This window comes from Sphaeramia orbicularis, chromosome 12 (genome assembly GCF_902148855.1).
Source record: "Sphaeramia orbicularis chromosome 12, fSphaOr1.1, whole genome shotgun sequence".
NCBI lineage: Eukaryota > Metazoa > Chordata > Actinopteri > Kurtiformes > Apogonidae > Sphaeramia > Sphaeramia orbicularis.
Genome location: NC_043968.1, coordinates 15,906,659 through 15,932,492, shown reverse-complemented (window position 1 = coordinate 15,932,492; position 25,834 = coordinate 15,906,659). Strand labels below are relative to the sequence as shown.

General features: G+C 38.1%; 2 protein-coding genes across 3 annotated transcripts; one reads left to right on the top strand and one right to left on the bottom strand.

Annotated features, from left to right (window-relative positions):
* Positions 1–3,875: 3,875 nt before the first annotated feature.
* On the bottom strand, positions 3,876–16,284 carry LOC115430775 (KN motif and ankyrin repeat domain-containing protein 1-like). Its single transcript, XM_030150975.1, has 12 exons — positions 16,080–16,284; positions 13,102–13,205; positions 9,705–12,224; positions 9,303–9,455; positions 8,535–8,643; positions 7,725–7,904; positions 7,538–7,625; positions 6,743–6,962; positions 5,798–5,940; positions 5,010–5,210; positions 4,724–4,822; positions 3,876–4,629 (listed from the first exon to the last, which is right to left on the bottom strand). The coding sequence occupies exons 2-12, from the start codon at positions 13,136–13,138 to the stop codon at positions 4,567–4,569; spliced, it is 3,813 nt and encodes a 1,270-aa protein (XP_030006835.1). The 5' UTR covers positions 13,139–13,205; positions 16,080–16,284; the 3' UTR covers positions 3,876–4,566.
* Positions 16,283–25,242, top strand: fbp1b (fructose-1,6-bisphosphatase 1b). 2 transcript variants are annotated; one of them, XM_030150978.1, is made up of 9 exons: positions 16,283–16,361; positions 19,683–19,891; positions 21,265–21,427; positions 21,554–21,646; positions 23,363–23,503; positions 23,594–23,731; positions 23,823–23,942; positions 24,763–24,952; positions 25,049–25,242. In XM_030150978.1, the coding sequence occupies exons 1-8, from the start codon at positions 16,302–16,304 to the stop codon at positions 24,949–24,951; spliced, it is 1,113 nt and encodes a 370-aa protein (XP_030006838.1). In that variant the 5' UTR covers positions 16,283–16,301; the 3' UTR covers position 24,952; positions 25,049–25,242. The 2 variants fall into 2 exon arrangements, with proteins under 2 accessions (XP_030006838.1, XP_030006837.1); XM_030150977.1 differs by having other exon boundaries at positions 25,031–25,242.
* Positions 25,243–25,834: the final 592 nt, after the last annotated feature.

Below are 25,834 nucleotides of genomic sequence, written 5' to 3'. Positions count from 1 at the left end.
AATTCAGTGGTACCAGACAAAATCATGATGCACAGTTGAACAGCAATTTGCAGCTCTAATGCCTTGTAGCAGACAGCCAAGGCCATTTGTCAAACTTTTACAGAGTGGGGGTTTTACACTGAAGACAGACTGAGAGTCTATCAAGCTGCAAAAATCCCAAATAGAGTAACTTAGTACCATCCTCACTAACAGGAGACACACTGTGAAACACATTTAAGTAATAAAATGCTCACTCTACTGATAAATACACAGTCTATTTGCAGAGACCTGGACCTTGAAATCAACTTTGTGTGTGTTTGATGTTAAAACTATACAGGCACTGCCTTCAGCCAATCAGAGATTTGCCAGGGTGTAAACATGATGGTATCCATGGTGCTAACCGGCGAAGGGCGTTGACAACAGAAGACAGTCTGTCCAAAATCCCATACCAGGTCCTACGGACATGACATCTACTCTAGTGTCCATCATACTTACATGTAAATAAACAATGTAACTGCATAAATTGATCATGATGTAAACACATTACTTCCTTATCAGCTGATGGCATGTAACCTTGGTAACCACCCTATATCATCTCTACCAGCATCTTGGCAATACTATAGACTACAAATGTCAAGGCTCTGTTTGCCCTCTGTCATAGTCCTGCAACAGCATTGCATTATGGGATATTTATACCAGTGAAGTCTCAAGATTGAACACTGTAATGTTCCCCTGGACATAGCACATAATTCACATGCAAATCTTGCATGGTGTTTTAACCACTAATTAGCATGTTAGCATGGAATGTCAGACTCCACAACTGAAGCAATATATTTTAAATAGAGCTGAAAACCAGCTATGTTGAATTTCAGCTCAAAAGTCTTATGGGACTTGTACCATACTTGTACCAGAGCACATTATCCTCACTTTAAAAAAAATCATATCTTTCAAACTCTACAGTTTTCAAGTTGAGGTTCCTTAAATGTTTTTAACACAATCATGATGGAGTTATCACGGTGATGTCTGCAAAATTTAGAGTCACAAACATGTTTTATATTACAATCAGGTTTATCTGTTTGCGCCTTTATCTGAAAATCAACTGAACACTTCCACATGTTACACAAGATAGGTCTGTATCCTATCATAGGCAGCTTGAAGATAATCCAGATCCGGATCCGGATTCTGATTATGAAATTTTCAAAGGATTCTTCACCATTGAGAAAATAAGGCACCTTTGGACATTTTTATGATTTTCCTTGGAAAAGAGGTCAGTTATGGCTCTGAAGAAACCTAGCCACATGGTGCATGACAGTATTTACGAGCAATGCAGTTCATCACTGACCTGAACCATGATCTGGACTCAGGACCATGTTTTCATTTTGCAATATTTCATGAGCATTTCTAACCTCACTTTTGAGCACGACATCATAGTTGGTGTTTCATTCACTGCTCAGTTCTCTTTAAAAAAATGTATATATATATGTAAAAATAAAAGCTCTGTTCATCGTCTGTTAATAGTACTGACAAGCCTGAGAACCAGACACATCTGCCTGGGATGAGCAGATCCACCTGGCGCTGCTCCATTTCCAACTCATTTCCACTGAACTTAGATCAGACTGAGCCAATCACAATTATTCATGCGATATGCAGCAGCTCAGATGTGCTTTGATACAACCATGCTGCTGCTGCCTGTCCTGTATCTGTCTGTGACCAGCACTCTGACTGCCAACAGGTCCATTCACTTGCATCCAGAGACATTTTGGTCTGAGCTTGTTGGTGACACCCCTTGAAAATCAAAAATGAAGTGAGAGGACCCAGACCAAGGCCAGGATAAGTACTGACAGTGAAACTGATGTCACATCCACTCCCTCAAGTAACTTCAAAACAACTGATAACAGAAACATGAATCCACATTCTGGAGTATGAACTCATTTATAACACACTAGAGTATGTTTATTTTAGTGTATTCTCAATGTAGTGGAATTATTGTGTTTTGGATGTAATCTCATGAGGTAATTCTTGGACTGTGTTGATGGGAATTGTTTCCATCGGGGAATACTTCCAACCAAAGTGAACTTCCAATGTAAACTTGGTGAGATACTCCTTTAATATTCAGCTTAATTTGTAAAATTGTAGTCCTACATAAGATGCTGTCTAATATCTTGTAATATCAGTGACATGTAATCAAATACTGAGTATTGACACACATTAGGAGTGAGGAACATCCATTAGGGTTTGTATTAACAGCTATACAATGTAGACCTAACCCCTAAAAGCTGCAACACTTTGAGCAGAATAATAATACACAATTAGGGCGGAGTTACTGTGCTCAACGGAACAATATCATTTATAGCATATTACATTTGGTTCAGTGTGCAGTGACATAAATCTGCAGACATCACAGCTAACAAGCACAAATAAGAATCTCCAATGTCATCTCACGTTTGACATGTGTTTTTTGTTTTTTTCTGTTGTTTTTTTAGGGCAGAGGTTTTTCCTCAAATGGTAGGCTGAGGTGAGGAGAATGGATGAGCTTACCCCAGTTAAACAGAGATATCATTTCAATATCATGTTCCCAGGAAGCACTTGCTAGAAACCGCCGACTGTTACCATGGCAACAGGAAATTTTGATGGTGGACCTTGTATATTATTGTATTTTATTGCAGTTGCCGGGAAATGAGTCAGAGTGCTCTCCGTCACACATGCACAATCTCTCAGTAATGGGACACAGTGACACACTGGTGGAGGGCGGCGGCGACAGCGGGCCACCGTGCAGAATGACAACATAATTTTATACATCTACCCTGTCCTTTCACTGAGGCTTTCTATCTTCTGCTTCCAAGCACCAATTTCAGGAGCTTTACAAATAGACACAATATAAATGATGTGGATAGACTCAGACAACAAAAGCAGAGGCAGATTTGTATTCTTTTTTTAGCCGTCCCTGGCAAAGCTTTTAAAAGGAAACTTTAGGTGTCAGTACAGCTTCATTATATCCATCTAACTTTTGTTTCAGCAATAATGTATAATTATCTAGAGAAAAATGGATATTTAATTTAATAAAATGGGCACTGTCTCTGTTTGTGATTTCTTGCATTTTATATTTCTCACATATCCACTGGCAATCAGTGTTCTTACATAATAAATGATTGCACACTACAATACAGCTAATACAGCCCTGAAATATACTTATACATAAAGATAACATCATTTGTGTCTTCAGAGACTCCTCTAAACTCTCTTGGGAATATTAATTACCATGATGAACTGTACTGGGGTATAGGTCATTCAGACTGTTTTGATTAATGATTTATAGCAGTTTTAAAGCATCTTTCAGATACAATTTCCAGAGGCACAAACTTAAGCTCAACAGACTTTGATCAGATATTCAGACTGATTATAAGTGTCGGATCATGAAGCCAACTAACAATGAGCCAGTCCTCAATACAATGTCTTCAGAAAAGATGTTTAATATTTAAAACCTCTTGCTGTCCTGTGCTGATGAAACGACCAGTAATGAACCGACCAGAGGCTCCTTTTTTCATCCGTTTGAGTCAAATCAAATGTGAGAAAGCATCCATTCAAAACATTTACTGAAACCTGGTTCAATTGCATCTCGTGAATCATGGAAAGTAGTAACTGCATAAAAGCTATTAGTCCCTGTGTGTACCTTTGTATGAAGGTGTTTTGCTTCGTTTCGTAAGTGGCCCATAGCAAAGAGAGATGTGGTGCAGAAAGAAACTGTCAAGAACAGTTCTGAGGTACGAATACCCCAGAATTTAAGACAGATTTTTAATTACAACAAACTGAGAAAGATTGTTTGGTCTTGTATAGAAAGTAATATTTTACTGTTGATTCTTTTAATGACAGATAAGCCCAGCAGCCAGTCATCAGATGTGACTTTATTCACAGACAATGAAACATCCAGCTATTGAGCCTTCGTCTGTTTAAACACTACGAATCATAAAGGTAAGGCTGTTAATGGAACAGCAAAAACAGTCAGGTTTCCAGTAATGGTAAAATGACAAATCATGCTTCATGATAATTCCAGTCAAACAGTGCAGAGGACAATTTCTAAATAGAATTAGAATGAAAATACAACTCTACAAAGCTACTTTTGTAGAAAAAAAACATTGTTTCAACATATGTTTTCCTTGTGGCTACTTATTTAGTTTTCTCTTTATTTACATCTTTACTTATACACTTGTCTCTTGGTTAAATAGTATTTGCAGCTATAAAATATGCAATTATAATATTATTAACTAAAAAAGTATAAAAAAATGACAAGAAAAGTTAAATTTGATGTGATAGTTATATACTTTGATTGAATTCTTCTCCATTATGAAGATAGATTACTTTTACATGCTCAACTGATTTACAGTACAACACCATACTATGTCCACATGCTAATGCATTACTGTATTATAACTTTTAACCTGTTAATTGCTGAATCACACCTGACTAACTAGGTGTCAAACTGTGAGTTTGACAATAACCTTTTCAAAATATTAATAACAATGGCAACAGGAGCTTTGATACTCTATCACCTTCAGGATGAACTGGTTCTACTGCAGGGACTGAATCACTTCATTCAAAGATATTTTTTCCACCAGGTGAAGGCAGTGACTTGCCACAAAGACGAGCAGCTGCCTGTCAATACACACACAAACACACAAAAGAAAGGTTACCAACCAACCTGATTTTCTGCTTTGTTATAGTGTTAATGTGAAGATGACCCACTTACTCCTGTTTGTCCTTTGGAGAAGTTGGCATGTGCATAAAGGAGCATCGCGATCTCATTATGTCCTGCCTCTAAAGCAATGGACAGGGCAGTGCTTTCATCCTACGATCAAACACAAGCACATCCACACAATATTCATGCAAATTACTTTGTATACCACTGTCCCCTTGTGTTTTCTTGGCAAATCTGGCAGATTTTTCGACAAATATTTACTATCTATTTAATAAACAAAGGGAGACAACAGTTAAATATTCCCAACAACAGAAGCTGTGAGCAGGGATTCACATACACTGTCGGTAAGGGTGGCATCACAGTCCGGCTGGACCAGCAGAAGTTTAACTATGTCCACATGGCCATGCTCGCTTGCACACATCAACGCCGTGGAGCCCTCATCGTCCTGGAGGTTGACCTGTGCGCCCTGTGCCAGGAGCGCCTGCACCATGTCCATCCTGCCGTGGCTCACAGCCAGCATCAGAGCGGTCTGTCCAGCCTGGACGACAGCCGGCAGGGGTCAAACACACACAGGGTTAATGAGCTGGGTCAGCACATACCAAATATGAAGTTACATGTTTTGTTTTTTTTTGTGACTCAAATTTCTGCGTTATTCACTCATATGATGTGTATAATGTCAGAACTGTTCAGATACTGTAACTGATGAGAATACAGAGACTGAGGTGGATCATGAACATACTAGTAGAGAGAATATAGTACAAACATGTACCTAACTAGGCCAATGAAGGCTTATTTATTACATTCTGGGCTGATAACTGGATTTTAGATTAATTATTGCTGATTTCTTCTTATTAACTTTATTCCGTGTGATTATTCATTCCTAACCTATTTGCAATGCCTTTCGGCATTCAGTTACTAACCTGAATGTATTTTGTTTGCACTAACTTCTCTGCTCTCATTCTATGATAAATTTCTGTCATTAAAAGTGTGTTTTTTGCTCCAGATTGCTATGAGTATTAAACTTATTATCTTTTTTATTAGTCCTAGGAGCAAAAAAACCCCACATAAAAACCCCAACATACAAATAGAATCTGTAGTAGGTCATCACATCCACATCCAACTGACCTGGCTGGCTTTGGCATTGACGTCTCCTTTTGTAAACAGTTCCTTCACCACCCTCATGTCCTCTGGTGAATCCACAGCTGCGAGTGCAGCCAGCATGATGGGTGTGTAGCCTGCCTTGTTCTGCTGATTCACATTACACACCTCTGTAATGAATGTGGTCCATTGTTCCACACAAACAGAAAGAGAAAATAGATGTGGAAAAGGTGGAAGCATGAGGTGAATATTATTATTTATTAATGCATTTTCTTCTGAACTTTTGTATAAAAATGGGTGAAAAATAATTTATCATAGAAATCTTTTGCCCCCCAGTATGCATATATTTATAATTTTGCCAATAAATTTCCGTAATAATGAGAATTGGACTCAAATTATTGATTTACTACTTTTAATCTAGCTTTTTCTACTAGTTCCCAGTTGCCTTGTTATGCAATACAACTGTGTTGTCATATATTCATTCAATATATGACAAAGTCTTGAGTTTCTAATATTAATTAATAATATAATTATTTTTATGTGCTGCTGTACTGTATGTCATTTGTTCATACTTATCTATTACTGATATTTCCTTGGGTGTTCTTATTTATGTTACAAGTAATCATTCAAGCATAACCTTTGAATTTACTTATAAACAACAGTAGAAAATATGAATTTTTTAGATACAAAACACCTTATGATCCTAAATGTATTCTCTGTTTTAGTCTCTTTGCCCCCTGGTGGTTTTGAGGAAGCATAGCAACATACACACAATCCAGTGAGCACTGTCATTCCCTGCCATGTACTCAGTGCCACTAAAATGTAAAGCATGTCTCATGCCAAATTGTAAAACCACAGAACACACTTTCTGAACTGCAGAATGTGAATCTTGATCACTGCCATTTTGTTCTAATGGTAAATCTGTAAGCACAGTGACATTAAGGATGATAGAATGTGGATACAGTATAATACCTGCATCAAGCAGTTTCTTGACAACACCAAAGTTGGAGTGTGAGACACTGTAGTGAAGCGCTGTGTTTCCATTGCCATCTGCCATATTGGCTATATGTTGCAACACTGATGGTGAAATGACTCGAAAAGCAGATAAGTAGTCCTCCACAGTGTCAGGAACAGCTGCCTTTTGACTAGACACAAAGAACCACTCCTGTTGGAGTGTTTGAAGAGAATCATGCTGTTGTGGGGGAGAGAATACGACAAAAACAGATAAAGATACATTTTTCATGTCCCAGATTCAAAGACGGTGTAAATTCACACTATGCAATGTAATTTGGACTTTGAATACCTAGGAACATCTTGCATTTACAAGTATGTGACTGAAAGAAGATGGAAAAATGCAATACCGCAGTAGTTCCCTGTAAAAAAAATTCCAAGGCAACAATAACAACAATCTGTCTTGACTTTACCAGCAAAAAGGCTCAATGTTTTGTTACTAATTTTACTTAATTGTAATTATGAAATCTAGCCATATTACTTATTTACTCTAATAATAGTAGGAAATTCTCTCCAAAAAACAAAAACAATGTTTTCATATATAAATTTAAATACCATGGCAGATTACAGAGGCAACACATTCCTGAGCTTTTTGTGTCCAAGGCCAAGTTGTTTCTGTTAAATGACATACCCTGTCTCAGCATCTCTCCACACCCTTCCCCTGACATGTCATTAAACATGCATATACACTGCATATACACACAGATTCAGTACATATATGCATTGGTGCACACATTAGAATGAAAAAAAACATACCAGGTCTCTAGAGGATAAACTTTTATCATCCACCAGGTGCATCTTTAAGGCTTGGCAAGCAGAGAGCATCTTTTCACTGAACTTAAACCTGAAATGAATATGATGCAGGTTTGTCGGTAGCACAAACACTTTTAATAGCAGAAATATTATAGAACTCAAAGAATTGTCTTGAATCCTTTAACGGTACCTCTGTGGTGTATGTGATATCCCAGATCCCTTTGGGCCCTTGTTGGTGCCACTTCTGCCCTTTCTTGCTTGTGCTCCTTCTTGAGGAAGTTCCCTTGAATTGCTGGCTCCTTTTTTTTGCATTTCCTCAGAGAAAACCTTGTCAGTGACGGAGAGATCCTGAGATTTAACAGGTTCCAATCTAAGAAGAATTTACAGGGTTAGTATAGAAAACTACAGGTGGACTCTCTAACAATCAGTGCCTGGCTAAAAAAAAAAAGAAAAAAAAAAGGCTTCTTCAACTGGATTTAACTAATCCAACAGTTCAGATCCTTCCATTGGCTAATTACTTCAGTGATTAATATGTTTCAGCTGCAACAACTTCTGTAACACGGTTACAGTGGGTAACTTCTCAATTTTGAAACGACCATCAATTTGCTAGAGAGCATTAAGACTGGACAAAGTCAGCATTCACAGGGCTCCTCAGGCTTGTAAAAGAGTGGTTCAAGAAGCATGAAACATCATTTTCACACATAGATTGGACACCACAGAGACCAGACCTGAACCACAATGAGAATCTTTGCCATGTGATGGAGAAGACTTTACCCAGTGGCCTGACTCTCCCATCATCAATGCAAGATTTTGGCAAAAATATTCATCCAACTACGGACAAAGCAAATGTTGTGACATTTGTTGCGACATTGCAAAATCACTGCGTGACATAAACAATGCCACAGCGAATGTGTCCTGTAATCAAACCGAAAGGCAGCCCAATGAAATATTGTGTGTGGGACTTTTTTTGGTCAGGCTGTGTATAAACTTCAGCTCTTACCCTGTGGTCACCCTCATAAATTTCATGCTCTTTCTGTTGTTGCTACAGCCATGGTCACTGCTCTTTTTCTTCATTACAGCCCGAGGGACACTGCCATTAGTTGACCTATCTGGGAAAAAAAGGAAAAGCATCTGACACCACACTTAATTCATTAAGCATTATAATTGGTTTATTTTATTACCAACAACATATGATGCCTGTGGTGTAAAACCATTTGATTTGGATGGAAAGTCATGAGGATATCTCCACAAGACAAATGAAAAGTATCTGACAGCACTCTCCTCTACAGTGCTATACAATTTTAGACCCGCTGCCACAAACTGCTCTGTGGTATGAGACACCTTCCAAAACCAAATATCATTCCAAACATTGCAAGTGTATCCCTCAAAAAGTGAACTTGCCAAGCCAAAGGCAACCGCTTCCTCCAAACCCAGTATGGGTTTAAACTGAGCCTTGGGAGTGGTCTGAAAATAGAATATTTTTAAACTAAACTGCTTGTACAGACAGTAATCTTACTCCCCTAACGTTTAGTGGAATTCTTATGAAGATAAACTTGGTATGTCACTGTTCGGAAAGGAATTTGGGTGAACATGATGAAAATAAAAACAGGGAGGTGACATGAGAGGCTTTTGGTCTTTTGTTTTTTTCATGCCGACATAAATCTTGACAGTGCAATTTGATGCTATACATAACGTGACTGAGGATTAAAACCAAAAACTTCATCCTTGTTTGGGATTAAAACGTATAAATTTACTTAGGCATGTTTACCTTGCATAGCTGACGACGTCTGCTGTTCTAACATTTGTATCATTCTTTTTACATCTGAACTACCACTCTGTTGACAGATTCCTTGATTTGATTTGTCACACCTAGAAGGATCATCTGAATGTTGAGACATGGCCTGGACTTCTCTGTTGGCTGCTGCAGACAAAGGGGATATTTGTTTTCAAAAAGCACCAAAATATGTCATGGATTATTTAACATAATAAATAATAAAAAAGTAATCTTTTCGGTATTCTGTAGACTGTCTATGCACTCATTGTTACTATGTTTGCACTGTATCTAGTGTAAAAAAAGATAAAGAAGAATAGTGATAGTGTATTACTTGTTATTGCCAAATGCAGTATGTAATGATCTCCAGGATGTAATAACAGTATATGTGTTTGCTACCTGATGGGTAAGAATCCAAAGGATGGACTTCTGTTCCTCCATGTGTCTCAACTTTGTTATTGGAGGATTTGGTGGAGCTCTTTGTTTCTTGGCTGCATTGTGGCTGGATAAAACCCTCTCTCTGCTCAGTGCTGTCCTCTGTGAGCAGGTCCTGATGATCCCTGAGGAACCGCTGCAGCTTTTCAATATAATGGTTCAGCTCCGGGTCCCACTGTGACTGTGTCGACGGCTGTGTCACCGGACTTGGTGTACTGGCTGTATTTGAAAAATCCCAAATCCTCCCCTCACCGACACCAACACTCCTCGTCTTTATGGGATCAGGTAAATGTGATGGTCCGGACGCCATGTTTCGTGTTTTCAGTCCAACTAGGTAATTCTCATAAATGTTTGTGAATCCAACACCAGTGTCCCGGGTTGCCACACTCACAGTATTTAGTGACTGCTTTAAGGGACTTCCTATAACAATGGCGGTCCCTACACCGACTGTGCGGGTCTTTGGGGTACATTTAACATCTCTGACCACATTTCCGACAGACACCGTCCTAGTAACAGTCTGAGGAGTATTGGTGTGCTTGTCTTGGGTGCTGAGGATAGTATTTGTGCTGGAGTCTGTGTTAAAGGCTTGTCTAGTATTGGTAAAGCGAGACACTGAACTGCACACAGTGTTGGTACGCTGAGAAGCTGTTTGTGGTGCTGCCATGATGCCCAGGTCTATGCCTTTGACCGGATCTGTGGCTATACCATGAGAAACTACTTCCTTTGTCTCAGAGACAATCACATTTACAGAACAGTCTCCGCAAGCCACTGAGCGACACTGAGACACTCCTTTCTTAAATCCCAGATTCTCCACTGGCACCTCTGTGTTGGTTTCTGCGTCACATACTTTTACATGTGGGCCAACTCCTTGTGAAGTTGTTAAAACCTGGACTCCCACACTCTTTTCTCTGGTCTCTACTTGCTCTCTGACCACCCAGCGGGTCATGGGCACATCTGGTCCAATGCTAACATTTTTTAACTCAGACCTACAACAAGATACTCCCACAGTCTTCATCTCTGTCTCTATGCCTGTGCTGGCATCTCGGAGCTCGATGTGATTACCCACTCCCTGGCTTTTGGTGTGAGGTCTGGCCTCAGTGCTTGTACTTGCAGTAGATGGTGTAGCAGTGGATGCTTTATCAGCTCGGTTTCTTGCTCCTGCAGCTTGAAGCTCCAATTTCAGTCGGCTCATCTCTGTCTGGAGAGTTGATTCTTTCAATTCTGCTTCTAGGTAACACATTTTTTCCTTTAAGGAACCAATTATTAGTTGTTGAGCATCAAGCTCTGCATCCCTCTCTGTGTAAATGCCAAGATTATCTTCACAAACCTGTGTCGCTATGCACCTCATCTCCTCCTGTTCAGTGTATGCATATTTATTTTCCTTTTTTCGATTAGACTTCGTATCTATATCTTCATCAGTTCCAACTGCCACTGACCTGGTAGACATGCTATGTAAAGAACTTTTTCCATGTAATCCTTGCAAATGTCCACCCTTGATTGTCCTTTCCAGTGCTTGCATCTCTTTGGTTAGTTGCCTGAACTCTTTGAAGTTAATGCAGTCATTCTGCACTGTATCTCCAAGCTCTTCAGTACTAACACTGACATTTATATCCTCACTGTCATTCTGGTTCTTAAGCTCACAAACAAGTAGCCTCTTTTCCTCTTGAAGAACTGAAATCTTTACTTTTAAGACAGGAATGATTTTAACCTGCTCCTCCAGCTCCTTTAACCTTTGCAAAGCAACAACCATTTGATCACGAACATGCTGCAGGTGCATGGAGCCAAGACTTGTAACTGGGGTGGATCTACCAGAGCTCTGTGGACTTAACTTCAGACTCCCTGTGCTGCCTCTACTGCCCAGTGAAGCGCTCAGGTGGGCATGAATATCACCACTAGTGCCAGCAGGCTTGTTCCCATTGTTATTTTGATTATATGCACCCAGGCCAGTGAAAGGGGAGAGTGATCCAGGTGAACTTACTCCTCCAAAACTGGCCAGTCGTCGTCTGGGAAGGGGCTGAGGTGGAGGCTGGCTCATTGCCTCCTGTTGTAAATATCTGTGGGTCTCTACAATGTTCTTTTCGTCCAGAGAACTTTGTTTTTGTAAAATGTGAGATCTTGCAGGAGGCTGAGGCTTTGACTCCATGTGGGAGGTGGTAGGACCTTCAATCCTGCAGGCTTTGTTATCCAAGGAGGAACCGTGGGATGGAGGAAGAGGAGGTCGTCCTCGTGTGCTAGACACGGCCAGTAATCTGCTGTCATCACTGCTCGATAAAAGAGACTCTGCAGAGTGCCACTGGCTTGATGAAGCATCACTGAGTGTTGGTTCAACATTATTCAAGGCCACTCTGGGCCTCCTCTTAAGGCTTAATCGCTTAATGGTGGTGCTGGTTTGTAAACTCTCCACGCACTTGAGGTAGTCCAAGTTTGACTGAAAACTGTAATCAGAGTCCAAGTATTTAGGAAGACCGTCTTCAGCGTTTTGACCTGTTGGGACCAAAATTGGAAAAAACACAGCGTTTCACTCTCGCAGATTAAAAAAGAAAAACCTAATCTCTGGGATAGTTAGTGATGTAATGTCATCAAGTGTCACACTGATTAGTCATATTTAGAAAAATACTTAACTGTGAAAAGCAAAATCTACTGACTGTAAACTAAATAAAATACATGAAATTAATGTTTAACCTAGCCTAAACTTATTTTAAAATATATAATAAAATATGCAAGTAAGTCATGTAAAAAACATCTACAATATGCGACAGAAAACAAACCTGTAAGGCCTTTCCTCCGTATAGCTCTTCCTTACCTCAGTTATACGTGCCCATCAGAGACAATTTCTAGATGAGTCTAAATCACTGCTTCTCTCCCCTCAAAATACTTTTGACTATAATCTCTCAGAGCCCGTCCCACAATGAGAGGAGGGACAGAGGCGGATTTACCAATTGAGTAGACACTGTTTTCAGAAGCAGCTTCTCTCCAAATGGTATGTCTCTCTACATAGACTGGACCCACTCTATAATTACTCTTCAACTCTCCCTCTAAATGCCCAACCATACTCTCTTGGCAGGTTCCCTCAACCACAGACATCTTCCTGGTATTTTAACCATGAGTCAAATAAAAAAAAAAAAAAAAAAACACCAGAAAACATTTTCATTTTTTCCACTGATACTAAAACATAATAAATGTTTTAGAGCCTAATGTGGACACATATTAAGTTGGTCTAAGTGTAAAGAACATTTCTTAACAACATAAAGTTTTTGTATTCAAGTCACAATGAACACTATCTACAAACAAAACAAATGACACATTAACACACAGAGCTGAAGTTGTAGAAATTCCAATTGTAAGTAATAATAGTAGTTACCTGGCATATTTCTCAAGACGAAACTGCCTTGGGCCATGAGAACGTTTCACTAATTATTAATAACAGAGTGATCCCTTTATATCCAGTGGAAACATAAAATAAACCTGTGAATAGAAAAATGTATCAGGTTAAAAAATCATCACATCTTGTTCTACTGCATTTGTTCAGTCTGTTTCTGTGTCCCAACTCAAGTCCAGCAGTCGATAGCAGCTAACCCCACAATGCTTACACAAAGGAAATGTAATACGAGGACATATTATAGTTAATTCTGCAAAGTACAGTTAGCAAAAGGCTGAGCCTCAGCGCGCATCAGTGACTCTGCACTGCACTGCCGTATCATTTTATCTCCAGTAAGCACCTTCTGTTCTCAGCATGTGAAGGTCTTAAGGAGACTGTCTTCCTAAGAATGCACATAAGCTCACTTTCACTATTAAATATTGTAACTGCTTTCAGTACATGTGCTTACTCATAAAGAGAGAAATATTACCATAAACATATTACACCATACCAATAACGATGGCTAAAGGAATTTAGTTTGTTTTTCATTTGAAACCAATTAGATATGATACGAAGACATGAAGCCCCAGGACAACTAATGAAATAACTTTTACAACTTTGTTAAAGTAATCCATAGTGACTGAAAAGTACAACTTGTGTTGCTCTCAGGTGTCGCTGGATATTTACAAGAAGAGAATCAAATTTGCAGTAAAGGCATAAAAAATGCATGTAAAACTATAGTGATAAACAAATGCACTACTCCACCTTTCCCTATTTGTCTCAGAGACCATCCAGCACCATGAAGTGTTTTAATATAGACTCTTATTTTCAATGAGCTCTCAGCGTTTTTCCATTTTTAGCAGGAATAAGGAATTTCAAACTGAAATCACCTTTTTAATCCAAAATTTGAGCAGATTGGGTTCTCAGAGAAGTCACAAATTAAACAAGCATAACATTCAACCATAAAAAACAAAATTTCTGCTCAGGAATGCAAGTAAATAACTATAATTTGACATCGTACTCTAGAAGTAGAAATAATAATTTGCTTTACTATTTTTTCTGACTTTATTTTTGTAAAACAATGAATTTGAAAATTCATGCATTGAAAATATAATTTTGGTTAGAACTTCCAATATACTGGAGTATTAACCTTTACAGAAACATAATAAAATGTAGTAATTACCAACACTGTTAACTTAGGGTGGCTGTGTTATAAACCTTACATTGGGTGGTGACCTAATTAATTTGATAAGCACTGAAAATGGGCCTGGCCAAGCAAGTAATGGAGTGAGAAAGAACTGTACAGCAATACTAATCATACCATATCTGTTTTTAAAAATTAGTTTAGTAGCAACCATAATAGCTCAAATTGCAGGTCTAAGCAAGTACTTTAACATGCCATTAAGGAATAATAACCAAATATTTAATAAAAACATTAATTTATCATCATTGACAAAGTAACGGAGTGAGTAAAAATATACAGCAGTTATTCAAGATTTAGAAAAAATGCCAAAAAGTGCTGTTCCTCAAGGAAAGTACAAGCAGTTAGTGTACCATACTTTTCTTGATATATGAGAGTACATTATATCTAAAAGTGAAGCAAATATTTTTATTTCAGCTTCAAAAGACATTAATTCATGGTAACGGAGTGAGAATCCAAAAAAGTAATGAAGTGAGGTGTTTATTCAGTGTGATGCACCATAATAATAATTTTAAAGATTTTATTAAGATACTGATCAAATTATCAGTCTTTGGCGACATATTCTTGACTATAATACACATCTTTCTGCTGTTTTCTTATAATAAATAACATTCAAAATCAATATAGTATTGGATCATTATGAAATACAGGGTGGGGAAGCAAAATTTACAATGAACATTTAGTTGTTTTTTCTCAGCAGGCACTACGTCAATTGTTTTGAAACCAAACATATATTGATGTCATAATCATACCTAACACTATTATCCATACCTTTTCAGAAACTTTTGCCCATACGAGTAATCAGGAAAGCAAACGTCAAAAAGTGTGTGATTTGCTGAATGGTAGCTTTGGTACGTTTTTTTGTTGCTTCCTCCACTTCCAGACTTTCTCGTAATAGTTTTGCTCATAGTCATTCTCTTCTTTCCACTATAAACAGTCTTTATGGACACTCCAACTATTTTTGAAATCTCCTTTGGTGTGACGAGTGCATTCAGCAAATCACACACTCTTTGACGTTTGCTTTCCTGATTACTCATATGGGCAAAAGTTTCTGAAAAGGTATGGATAATAGTGTTAGGTATGATTATGACATCAATATATATGTTTGGTTTCAAAACAATCGACGTAGTGCCTGCTGAGAAAAAACAACTAAATGTTCATTGTAAATTTTGCTTCCCCACCCTGTATAAGATTAGACACAGGCATATATTTACACATTGCTATTTACATTCTGACTTTATGCTGTATACATTCATTTACAACCTTTACTGTTCTTAATTTACACTGTATTCTCATATATTTTCTCCAGTTGCAGTCACAGTTTTAGAAACAATATGTCTTTCATGCTGGGTAATCAAAAATATTGTTTTAGAGAAAGAAAAAATTGACCCTGACGTTCACTTTCACTTGGCCAGGCCCACATATGGAACACATGCAGAGGACACAAACAGAAAAAAAACAAAACAAAAAAACAAATATGAGGTTATTTAGTTACATCTCCTTCTTTTACATCATTGTTTGGAGGATGAGGTCCCACATATATTAACCATATTTGTCAGTGTACTCATAACAAAAGGAAATAGTACAAAACAGGCAACTATTATGACCAGTCCAGTCAGAGTGCTGGTTGTAGCTGAAGCCTGACGCCTTGTGGTCTTTGCGACATACAGACTGTGATGCAGGTGCAAAAGGTGAATGTAAAGTGATGAACATACACAGGTTAGTGCGCGCGCATTCACCTGTTAGCCTCGTTAGCTGCTGCCAGTGAAAGTCAACTCACCTGTAGGAGAGGAAACACAACACCTACAATGGGCTCTGTTGATGCAGAAAGTCATAAAAAGTATTGTCACACAGTAGCTTTCGTTCGGGGAAGGTCGAACGGCGTTTCTGTCGATAATAAACCGACAGTGCGTTCACTTTGACTCCTTTCTCGTACTTTATTTTGGATAGACAAACGCCATTCCTGTGAAGAAAGAAGTTTAGTGTCTGCAGGAGCAGGAGCATGAATGCGCATGCGCACAGAGCTGTCAGCGTGCACAGCAGGTGTTGGAGCTGGAGTCAGGTAATCCTCTGAAATATTCATGTCTGCTCATTTATTCAATTTATCACTCGACAACTCGGACTATACTCCCGTGACTGAAGTTTGTCATGTTTCTTTAAGTCACTGAAGCTCATGTTTTGACTAATGACCCACGAACATTTAACTATTTGTGTATATTTTATGTTTTTGTTTTTGTTTTTTTAGCAGGCATTTCTTTTCACCTTATTATATTTCTAAGCAACTTTATCAGAAATATCCATATTTACTGTTTAACTTAATAATTTTGTATTAAGATTGTCATTTCTCTGTGACAAGTCCACATTATTTGCTTTAAAATCTAACTATAAGTTGTCTATTAGTTACATACACAACTGGTGAAGTGAGCAGTAATGATGACAAAATCCTTTTCATTCTGTCTTTGTCTTGAATTAATTTATGAGCAACAGTTAAATTACAGCGACATCATGTGGACACAATGGATAATAAAATCCTCAGACTTCACCCTAAATAAGCAGTATCTGTATTGATTATTATTATTATTAACTGAAGTGAATGAAAGTCAACTGCAGTAAGACTAGAATACATGTGTGTGAATGAAAGGGGTCCAGGTGAAGAAGGTTATGTTAAGTATTTGGGGTCAACTGTGCAGAGCAATTGGAGGTTGGATTGGAAGTGAAGGGGAGAATGCAGGCAGGGTGGAGTTGGTGGAGAAAAATGTGACAAAAGAGGATTTTTTGGGGGGAGTAATAGTGATTGTATTGCTATTTTCTTGTGGTATTTTTTGTGTGTATATTCTATTCAGTGTTTAGTCTCAATTTCCTGAGGACTCTGTCAATAAAATTCTATCTAATCTAATCTAATCTAATCTACCATACCATACCATACCATACCAGCTTTATTTATAAAGCACTTTAAAAACTTTACAGTTGGGCAAAGTGCTGTACATAAATCACAAAACAAGGGAAAAAACAAGTAAACAGTGATAACGCAAGATGCAAAGTGGGCTAAGTACAACAAAATACACCCATCATAAAAACAAGATAAATTCAAATCTGGTACAAACTACATAGGAAATCTAAAGAAACATCTCACTCTTTGATTAACCCATAGAGGCCCAAACATACACTGGAAACCAAAATCATTTACTGATATACAAAGTTAAATAACTGTTGATCCACTAATCCTATCAATACATGTAAATAGCTGGTGTAAAATGCAGTTTGTCACCTTTTCATGGTCATCACATATGACACATTTGGACGTTCAAAGGCTCCATAGTTACCGTGGAAACACCGTCATCTTCAACAACATTGATTCACCAGTAAAACCAGTGGAGTTGGATCAATGACAGTGGATGGAGATGCTTGGTTTTCTGTTCAGTTAATGATATGTTTTACAGAAAAAGTAACTTTTTCCTCCATTTTTTCTGTTTTTGATATAATAACCCTCAACTTTAATTTGAGCTTTTATGAACATCAGTCATGATCAGTCAATTCAATATAGAAAAATACCTGATTTTCACTTAAGAAGGCAAAAATGCAGAGCATAATATTAGAATAAATAGTGATAAATCATTTAAGAAAAGTTAAAAATAGAGAAAAAACTATATGGGAACTGCCACAAAAATAGCATTTGGTCTTTATGGGTTAAAAGCCAATGAGAAAAAGTAAATTTTTTTGATGTGATTTAAATGCAGGCAGAGACTGAGACTGTCTAAATTCTAAAGACAACTGCTTCCACAGCTTTGGGGCAGCAACAGAAAAAGCACGGTCCCCACAAAGCTTCTTTTTAGTTTTTAGGACCACAAGCTGCAGCTGATCTGCTGACCTGAGATCTGAGATTAGATCTAATCTAATCCAAGATCTGTAAAAGTCAAGGGAAAGGTGTAGAGGGCAGTAGTGAGACCTGCGATGTCGTATGGTTTAGAGACGGCAGCACTGACCGAAAGACCAGAGGCAGAGCTGAAGATGTCAAGATTTTCTTTGGGAAATGACAAGGATGGACAGGATTAGGACCAAGCACATCAGAGGGACAGCTCAGGTTGGACTTGAGAGAGGCCAGATCGAGATGGTTCGGACATGTGCAGAGGAGGGAATAGTGAATATATTGGTTGAAGGATGATGAAGATGGAGCAACTAGGCAGGAGGCAAAGAGGAGATTTATGGATGTGGTGAAGGAGGACATGCAGGTAGAAGATGCAGAGGAAGCAGATGATTTGTGGCGACCCCTGAAGGGAGCAGCTGAAAGTCGTAGTAGTAGATATGTATGTGTTTTTAATTTCACTACAAAAGTAACCTAGAGCCTGTGTTCTTTGTGTTGTAATATTATAGCTCTAACACACTGGTTTGACATAAAATCCCACATGCAACCGATATTCAAGAAACATGCGATTAACCATCAACTCATCCTGCTGAGTATTAGAACAGGTTCAAAGTTCAGCTTTAGGCGTCTGTTACAAAACAGAGCACATACACACTGTTGTGTTGTGTGAAGTTTTGTAATCTGTTGTCTGTGTTGCCGACAGATGAGGCCATAAATTGATCACACGAATGCAGAGACACGGTGGTACAGAGACAGAAAGGCAGCACCACCTTCTGTTTGTCTATTAGCTCTGAAGTGTTGATTAGGAGCATTTGTGAAATTAATGGTGTTATCTAAACACAAAGAGGGTGGGCAAGGACAACAGCTCCCATGATCTGGACTTTAAACTTCTTTAAGATCATGCAGTAAGGGCATGTTTAGGCAGTTTGGCTGATTCGTCTTTTTCAGGCATGAAGCTGTTTCCTTAAGGTTTCAATTTGAGGTTTTTAATTTAACAGTTATGTATGAAAAACAGTCAGTTCTAATCATTATTTTTATACGACTTGGTTGTAAAAACAAACTTTTACTATACCTTTGCTGATGGAAAAGAATGTATTGACGCTGAGCTGTAGAAATACTGTTTCTTTTCAAATGGTCCTTACGTACCATGCATTTATGTGTAACATCACATCGCTGTGATCATTCATTACACTCACTCAGTGTTTACCCGACAGCTTATTGCAATTTGTCTACCTCACAGATCTTATAAGTGCTGACGAAGGAAAAGAACTTAACAAACAGTTTAAAGGAAAACCAAGTGATTGCAGTTCGTGCCATTGTTCTATTAAAACAAACTTAAAAGCTCACTATCTTTGAACTTTGCTCTTTTTAACCCAGATGTTGTTAAACCGCCCTCCTCCAACTGTGGTAAAGAACACTTGTGATTGGTTGGAAGAGTCGCACACCCCTGTCCTTTCCCATATCTCAGTTCTAGAGTTCACTTTTTAAACTTTGGGCCTTCGCTCACCTATTTCACTTCAGGCAGCAGGAGCCAGTGCCAGTCCCACACCTGACAGCAGCATGTCTGAAAAAGGAGCCTTCGACACCAACGTGCAGACCCTCACCAGGTTTGTTCTGGAGGAGGGCAGGAGGGCCCAAGGAACAGGTGAGCTGACAAACCTGATAAACTCCATCTGCACGGCTGTCAAAGCCATCTCCACTGCTGTCAGGAAGGCTGGGATCGCTAACCTGTGAGTATTTCAAGCTTATAATTATCATGATTATTATACTTGTTTGTTCTGTGTTCTGTCTTTTTATTGAGCTGATGAAAAAGTACTTTTCTCCCTGGAAATCAGTAAAGTTCACCTGTGTCTGTATAATTTTTTTAATGTTGGTTTTATTAAAATGACAATAACAGAAGGAAGCATCTGAATGTTTGGGAAGAGGTTATTGAGTGAGGAACATGAATATAATATCTAATTTACTACCAAAAAATAATAATATACAGTATGTGTAGTATTTGTGTAACATTTCCCTGGGTTTGCCTACACAACAAATTATTTGGTTCTTACCAAGATAAGATAATTTAAAAAAAACAACTTAGATTTAGAGGTGTTCAATAATGTATCTTGTTTCAAGAGTTCATTTCTTATTTTAAGTGTTCATACATCTTAGATTTAACTATCTTAATTCAAGAATTTTGTCAAGTGAAATTATCTTGCTGCATGGACAGATAATTTCACTTGTTTTGAGCAGCTTCTTGCTCAGATTTAGTGTTTTTATCTTGTTTTTCGACACCCCTTTTTTGCAGTGTACTTTAGTGTGCATGAAAATATACTTGTTTGGTTTCAGACATGTTATATTAACCCATAAAGACCCAAACATCCACCGTCGACCAAAAGCATCTACTGATTTAAACTTTTGATCCACTAATCCTATCAATACATGTAAATAAGTGGTTTAGAATGCAGTTTGTCATCTTTTCATGGTCATCAGATATGACCCATTTGGACGTTCAGAGGCTCCATAGTGAACGTGGAAACACTGTCATCTTCTACAACATTCATTCACCAGTAAAACCTGTGAAGTTGGATCAATGACAGTGGATAGAGACACTGGGTTTATGTTCAGTTAATGCTGTGTTTTACTGAAAAAGTCATCTTTTCTTCATTTTTTCCTGTTTTGATACAATAACCTTTGACATTACTCTGAGCTTTTATGAACATGTACATGATCAGTCAATGAAATACAGGAAAATAGATGGTTTTCACTGGAAAAAATGCAAAATTCAGTAGATAATCTCATAATAAATGGTGATAAATCACTTAGGAAAGGCTAAATAGAAAAATTCATTTGGGAACTGTCTCAAAAGTCACACTGGGTCCTTATTGGTTAATTTTAACCTATAACCTTGGTTCTCAGGCCAAAGGTACACCCTAGACATGCTGTGTACACTCCCCACAGCAGAGGTCAAGAAAATGTTGAGCTTTTCAAACCCTTCCCACTGTTCTTAAGAGAAATGTTTAAGAAGACATAAAAAAAGGTCACAGTTTAGAGCAAAACTACCTTTTTTTTATTCACAAAAACCGTGAGAACAGCTTTGATTTCTCTCCTCTCTTCAAAGTTATGGCATTGCTGGAAGCACCAATGTGACAGGGGACCAAGTGAAGAAGCTGGACGTCCTGTCCAATGACCTGGTCATCAACATGATCAAGTCCTCTTTTTCCTCCTGTGTGCTGGTGTCAGAGGAGGACGAGAAGGCCATCATCGTGGAACCAGACAAGAGAGTACGTGCAGCTGGGCAGGGCATATACTTCTCTGTTCAAATACCCTGTGTCTTCAGATCACAGGTTTTCACATGTTTTTCTGGTAATAGCGTCACAAAGATAAACTCATTTCTTTGTAACTGACAGGGAAAGTACATTGTGTGCTTTGATCCACTGGACGGCTCCTCAAACATTGACTGCCTTGTCTCCATTGGAACAATCTTTGCCATCTACAAAAAAGTGAGTAATTTTAATGCAGCAGAAGAGATTTGTATTACCCTAGTGCATTAGAAATAAAAGTGGTAATATGGTAATGCTATGGGTAGAACCCTCCGAAGGGGAGGTGAGGGGTATGTTTTTGGTTCAGTTTGTTTGTTTCTTTGTTTTGTTGTTAACATTCTAGCAGCAAAACTATTGGTTGAATTCACACCAAACTTAGTTTATAGATTGCCAGTGACCCAGAATAGATCTGATTATATTTTGGGAACAATAGGTCAAAGTTAAATTTTTTTATGAATTTTTAAAATCTTTTTTATTCCCATTTACTTATAATGGGCAAAATTTCAAATGTCTGTAGCAGCAAGACTATAGGCTGAATTCATACCAAATTGGGTTTATAGATTTCCAGTGACCCAGAATAGATGTAGTTACATTTTGGGAAAAGTAGGTCAAAGTTCAAATTTTTTATGAATTAAAAAAAAAAAAATCCCCATGTACTTATAATGGGCAAAATTTCACATCTGTAGCAGCAAAACTTGAAACTAGATTGCCAGGGACCCAGAATAGATGTGGGTACATTTTAGGAAGCATAGGTCAAAGTTAAAACTTTTCTGAATTTTTAAAATCTTTTTTCTTTCTCCCGTTTACTTATAATGGGTGAAAATTCAAATGTCTATAAAAAACATCAATTTTGTTTTAATTTACTTCAAACTTGGCGCATATATAAAGGCAGTTGATATGCTGACATCACCACATGCATAGACATGATGACATCAGATGGATCAATGCCAAAATAAGCTACAATATGTGCAAGGGGCGGAGTTTGTTGTACCTGGCACCATTTGTTTAGTATGTTTTGTTTTTCTTACTGAAAGCCTTTGCAAATTAGCATAGCGCCCTAAGTATGAAAGCATGAATATGAGCTCCTGATCTGCTGTATTCTACTCATCAACATCGGACTAGCTCCCGGAGTGATAAATGAATAATATTGAAATAAGGTAAAATGAGATGCACAGTTATACATAGTACAATGTACAGTGAAATGTATTTTTGCACCTGCTGGTAATGGTCATGGTAATACAGGGTGGGGAAGCAAAATTTACAATATTTTGAGGCAGGGATTGAAAGACAGTATATGACCAGTTAGTTTATTGAAAGTCATGAGAATTTATTTGCCACAAGAAAATTTACATAATAGAAAATGTTTTTATTCTATGTGTCCTCCTTCTTTCTCAATAACTGCCTTCACACGCTTCCTGAAACTTGCGCAAGTGTTCCTCAAATATTCGGGTGACAACTTCTCCCATTCTTCTTTAATAGTATCTTCCAGACTTTCTCGTAATAGTTTTGCTCATAGTCATTCTCTTCTTTCCATTATAAACAGTCTTTATGGACACTCCAACTATTTTTGAAATCTCCTTTGGTGTGACGAGTGCATTCAGCAAATCACACACTCTTTGATGTTTGCTTTCCTGATTACTCATATGGGCAAAAGTTTCTGAAAAGGTATGGATAATAGTGTTAGGTATGATTATGACATCAATATATGTTTGGTTTCAAAACAATTGATGTAGTGCCTGCTGAGAAAAAACAACTAAATGTTCATTGTAAATTTTGCTTCCCCACCCTGTATATAGAATAATAATTACACACTCAGTACGCAAGATAAAAAATAAAAAAGAAATGTAAACTTAAAAGGTCTTGTATGTACATAATATAATTGTTTCACTTCTGCAGAGCACAGATGATGAGCCCACTGAGAATGATGCCCTGCAGCCTGGAAGAAACATTGTGGCGGCTGGTTATGCTCTGTACGGCAGCGCCACCATGATGGTTCTGTCCACTGGTCAAGGAGTCAACTGCTTCATGCTTGACCCTGTAAGACAAAGACTTACTTCATCAGGTCTATTACATGTATTGCTTTTTGTTTTCATATGTTTCTTATCAGCTACTTGTGTATTTTTTCAGGCCATCGGTGAGTTCATCTTGGTAGACCGAAACGTAAGGATCAAGAAAAAGGGCAAAATCTACAGTTTGAATGAAGGATACGCACAGCATTTTTATCCCGATGTGACAGAGTACCTGCAAAAGAAGAAATATCCAGAGGTAAAATATAATAATAGATCAGTTTTTACACTAACATACTGGATAGTAGGTACTATAAAACACTATAACATGGTACTGTTTGTGTTTCCAGGATGGCTCTGCTCCTTATGGTAGCCGATATGTAGGTTCAATGGTAGCTGATGTTCATCGTACTTTGGTGTACGGAGGGATCTTCTTATACCCTGCCAATGTGAAGAGTCCCAAAGGCAAGGTAAGCAGATGGAGCCTCAGTTACTACCTCTGCCAAGTGAAACGGCGGAGGTTATGTTTTCATCAGGGTTTATCTGTCTGTCTGTCTGTCATTTTGTCTGTTAGCAAGATAACTCAAAAAGTTATGGATGGATTTGGATGACATTTTCAGGAAATGTTGATACTGGCACAAGGAACAAATGATTAAATTTTGGTGGGGGTGGGGGGACTGATCTGCCTTGGCGGAGGTCTGCGCTCTCTGAGTGCTTATCTTATCTTATCTTATCTTATCTTATCTTATCTTATCTTATGCCAAGGAACGGCAGAGGTTATGTTTTCATCAGGGTTTGTTTGTTTGTTTGTTTGTTTGTTAGCAAGATAACTCAAAAAGTTATGGACGGATTTGGATGTAATTTTCAAGAAATATTGATACTGGCACAAGGAACAAATAATTAAATTTTGGTGGTGATTGGGGGTGGGGGTGGGGCAGTTTTGTTGTTTGTTCTTTTGACTGTTAGCAAGATAACTCAAAAAGTTATGGAAGAATTTTGATAAAGTTTTCAGGAAATGTTGATACTTGCACAAGGAACAAATGATTAAATTTGGGTGGTGATCGTGGGGGCAGATTTTTTTTTTTTGTTTGTCTGACTGTTGGCAAGATAACTCAAAGTTGGGGGGGGGGGCAGGACATTTTCAGGAAATGGGGGGGTGATCTACCTTGGCGGAGGTCTGCGCTCTCTGAGTTCCTATCTTATCTTATCTTAAATACACAAATTATACACATCAGGTGGCATTTAGACCTTTGAGTTGAGTCCGTCTTCATTGAGCCTCTTTCTTTTCAGCTGAGGCTGCTGTATGAATGCAACCCCATGGCCTTCATCATGGAGCAGGCAGGAGGTCTAGCCACCACAGGATCCATGAATGTTTTGGACATCCAGCCCACCACTATCCACCAGCGGGTCCCTGTGGTCCTGGGCTCCCCAGATGATGTCCAGGAGTATCTTAACATCTACAAGAAGCACGCCAAATGAGGTATTTACTTAGCCATATTGTCCTAGTCACTATTAAACAGGAATCAACAAACATCCTAATAAAGCAGTTTGTCTTCAGTGTCTTTGAATTTTGCAGGTCAGTCGGGTAGTGAAAAACATAAAGGTGGCTACCAACACAGCTGAGAGGCTCAGTCAGGACATTAACTGTGAAATAACACAACCAAGACCTTCAAAGGACCCACTAAGTCTGCCTCAGACCATGCTAATTCCAGCATTAGTGTGTGTGTGTTATTTGTCTTACCCTTTTTTAAATAAAGACAAATGAAAAGATGTCAGTGTTTCATTACTAACTTGCAAGTGTCCTGCATGCATCCATAAGGTTTATTTAAGAAACTTTTACAATGGTCATTAGGGAGAAAAAAAACCACAGAATCTCACAAACTTAAACAGACACTGGACAGTGTTTACAGCTGAGTGCATGAAATGTTTCCTTCTCAAATATGTAATTTTGCTCTTTTATATGACCACTGCACATCTGCAAAAAAACACAAAATACCAAAAGCCAAGCAAACGGTTAATTGTGTTTAATACTGTATTTTATTTCCCATCTGCTTAAATGCTCTATGAAAGAACAAAAGTCTTTTTGTCAAAACCAGACATAAGACAAATACAGTAATTTGATGCAGGTTATGTTATAATGGCATAAGGTAGTTGAATGCTAAAATGTTATATATAACATTTCTTTGAGTTTCCACATTAGAACTTAATAAAATGGCTTTGGTAACGAATCCTGATGGGCAGCCAGAAGTGTTTTTGTTTTTCCTCAGTGTAAATGATCTGTAAAGACAAACTATTTGAACATCTAAAAGAACCAAATGTGCCCTTACACAAAACCCCCTTTGGATTTATAGAACAACAAGGC

Coding starts and splice junctions, on each gene's coding strand:
- LOC115430775 (XM_030150975.1), bottom strand. CDS start 13,138: ATGGCCCAAGGCAGTTTCGTCTTGAGAAATATGCCAG. Junction 7,626..7,724: donor ATATCACATACACCACAGAG/GTACCGTTAAAG, acceptor TATTCATTTCAG/GTTTAAGTTCAGTGAAAAGA. Junction 4,823..5,009: donor ATGCCACCCTTACCGACAGT/GTATGTGAATCC, acceptor GTTTGATCGTAG/GATGAAAGCACTGCCCTGTC.
- fbp1b (XM_030150978.1), top strand. CDS start 16,302: ATGAATGCGCATGCGCACAGAGCTGTCAGCGTGCACAGCAGGTGTTGG. Junction 16,362..19,682: donor GGTGTTGGAGCTGGAGTCAG/GTAATCCTCTGA, acceptor ATTTCACTTCAG/GCAGCAGGAGCCAGTGCCAG. Junction 21,428..21,553: donor TCGTGGAACCAGACAAGAGA/GTACGTGCAGCT, acceptor TGTAACTGACAG/GGAAAGTACATTGTGTGCTT.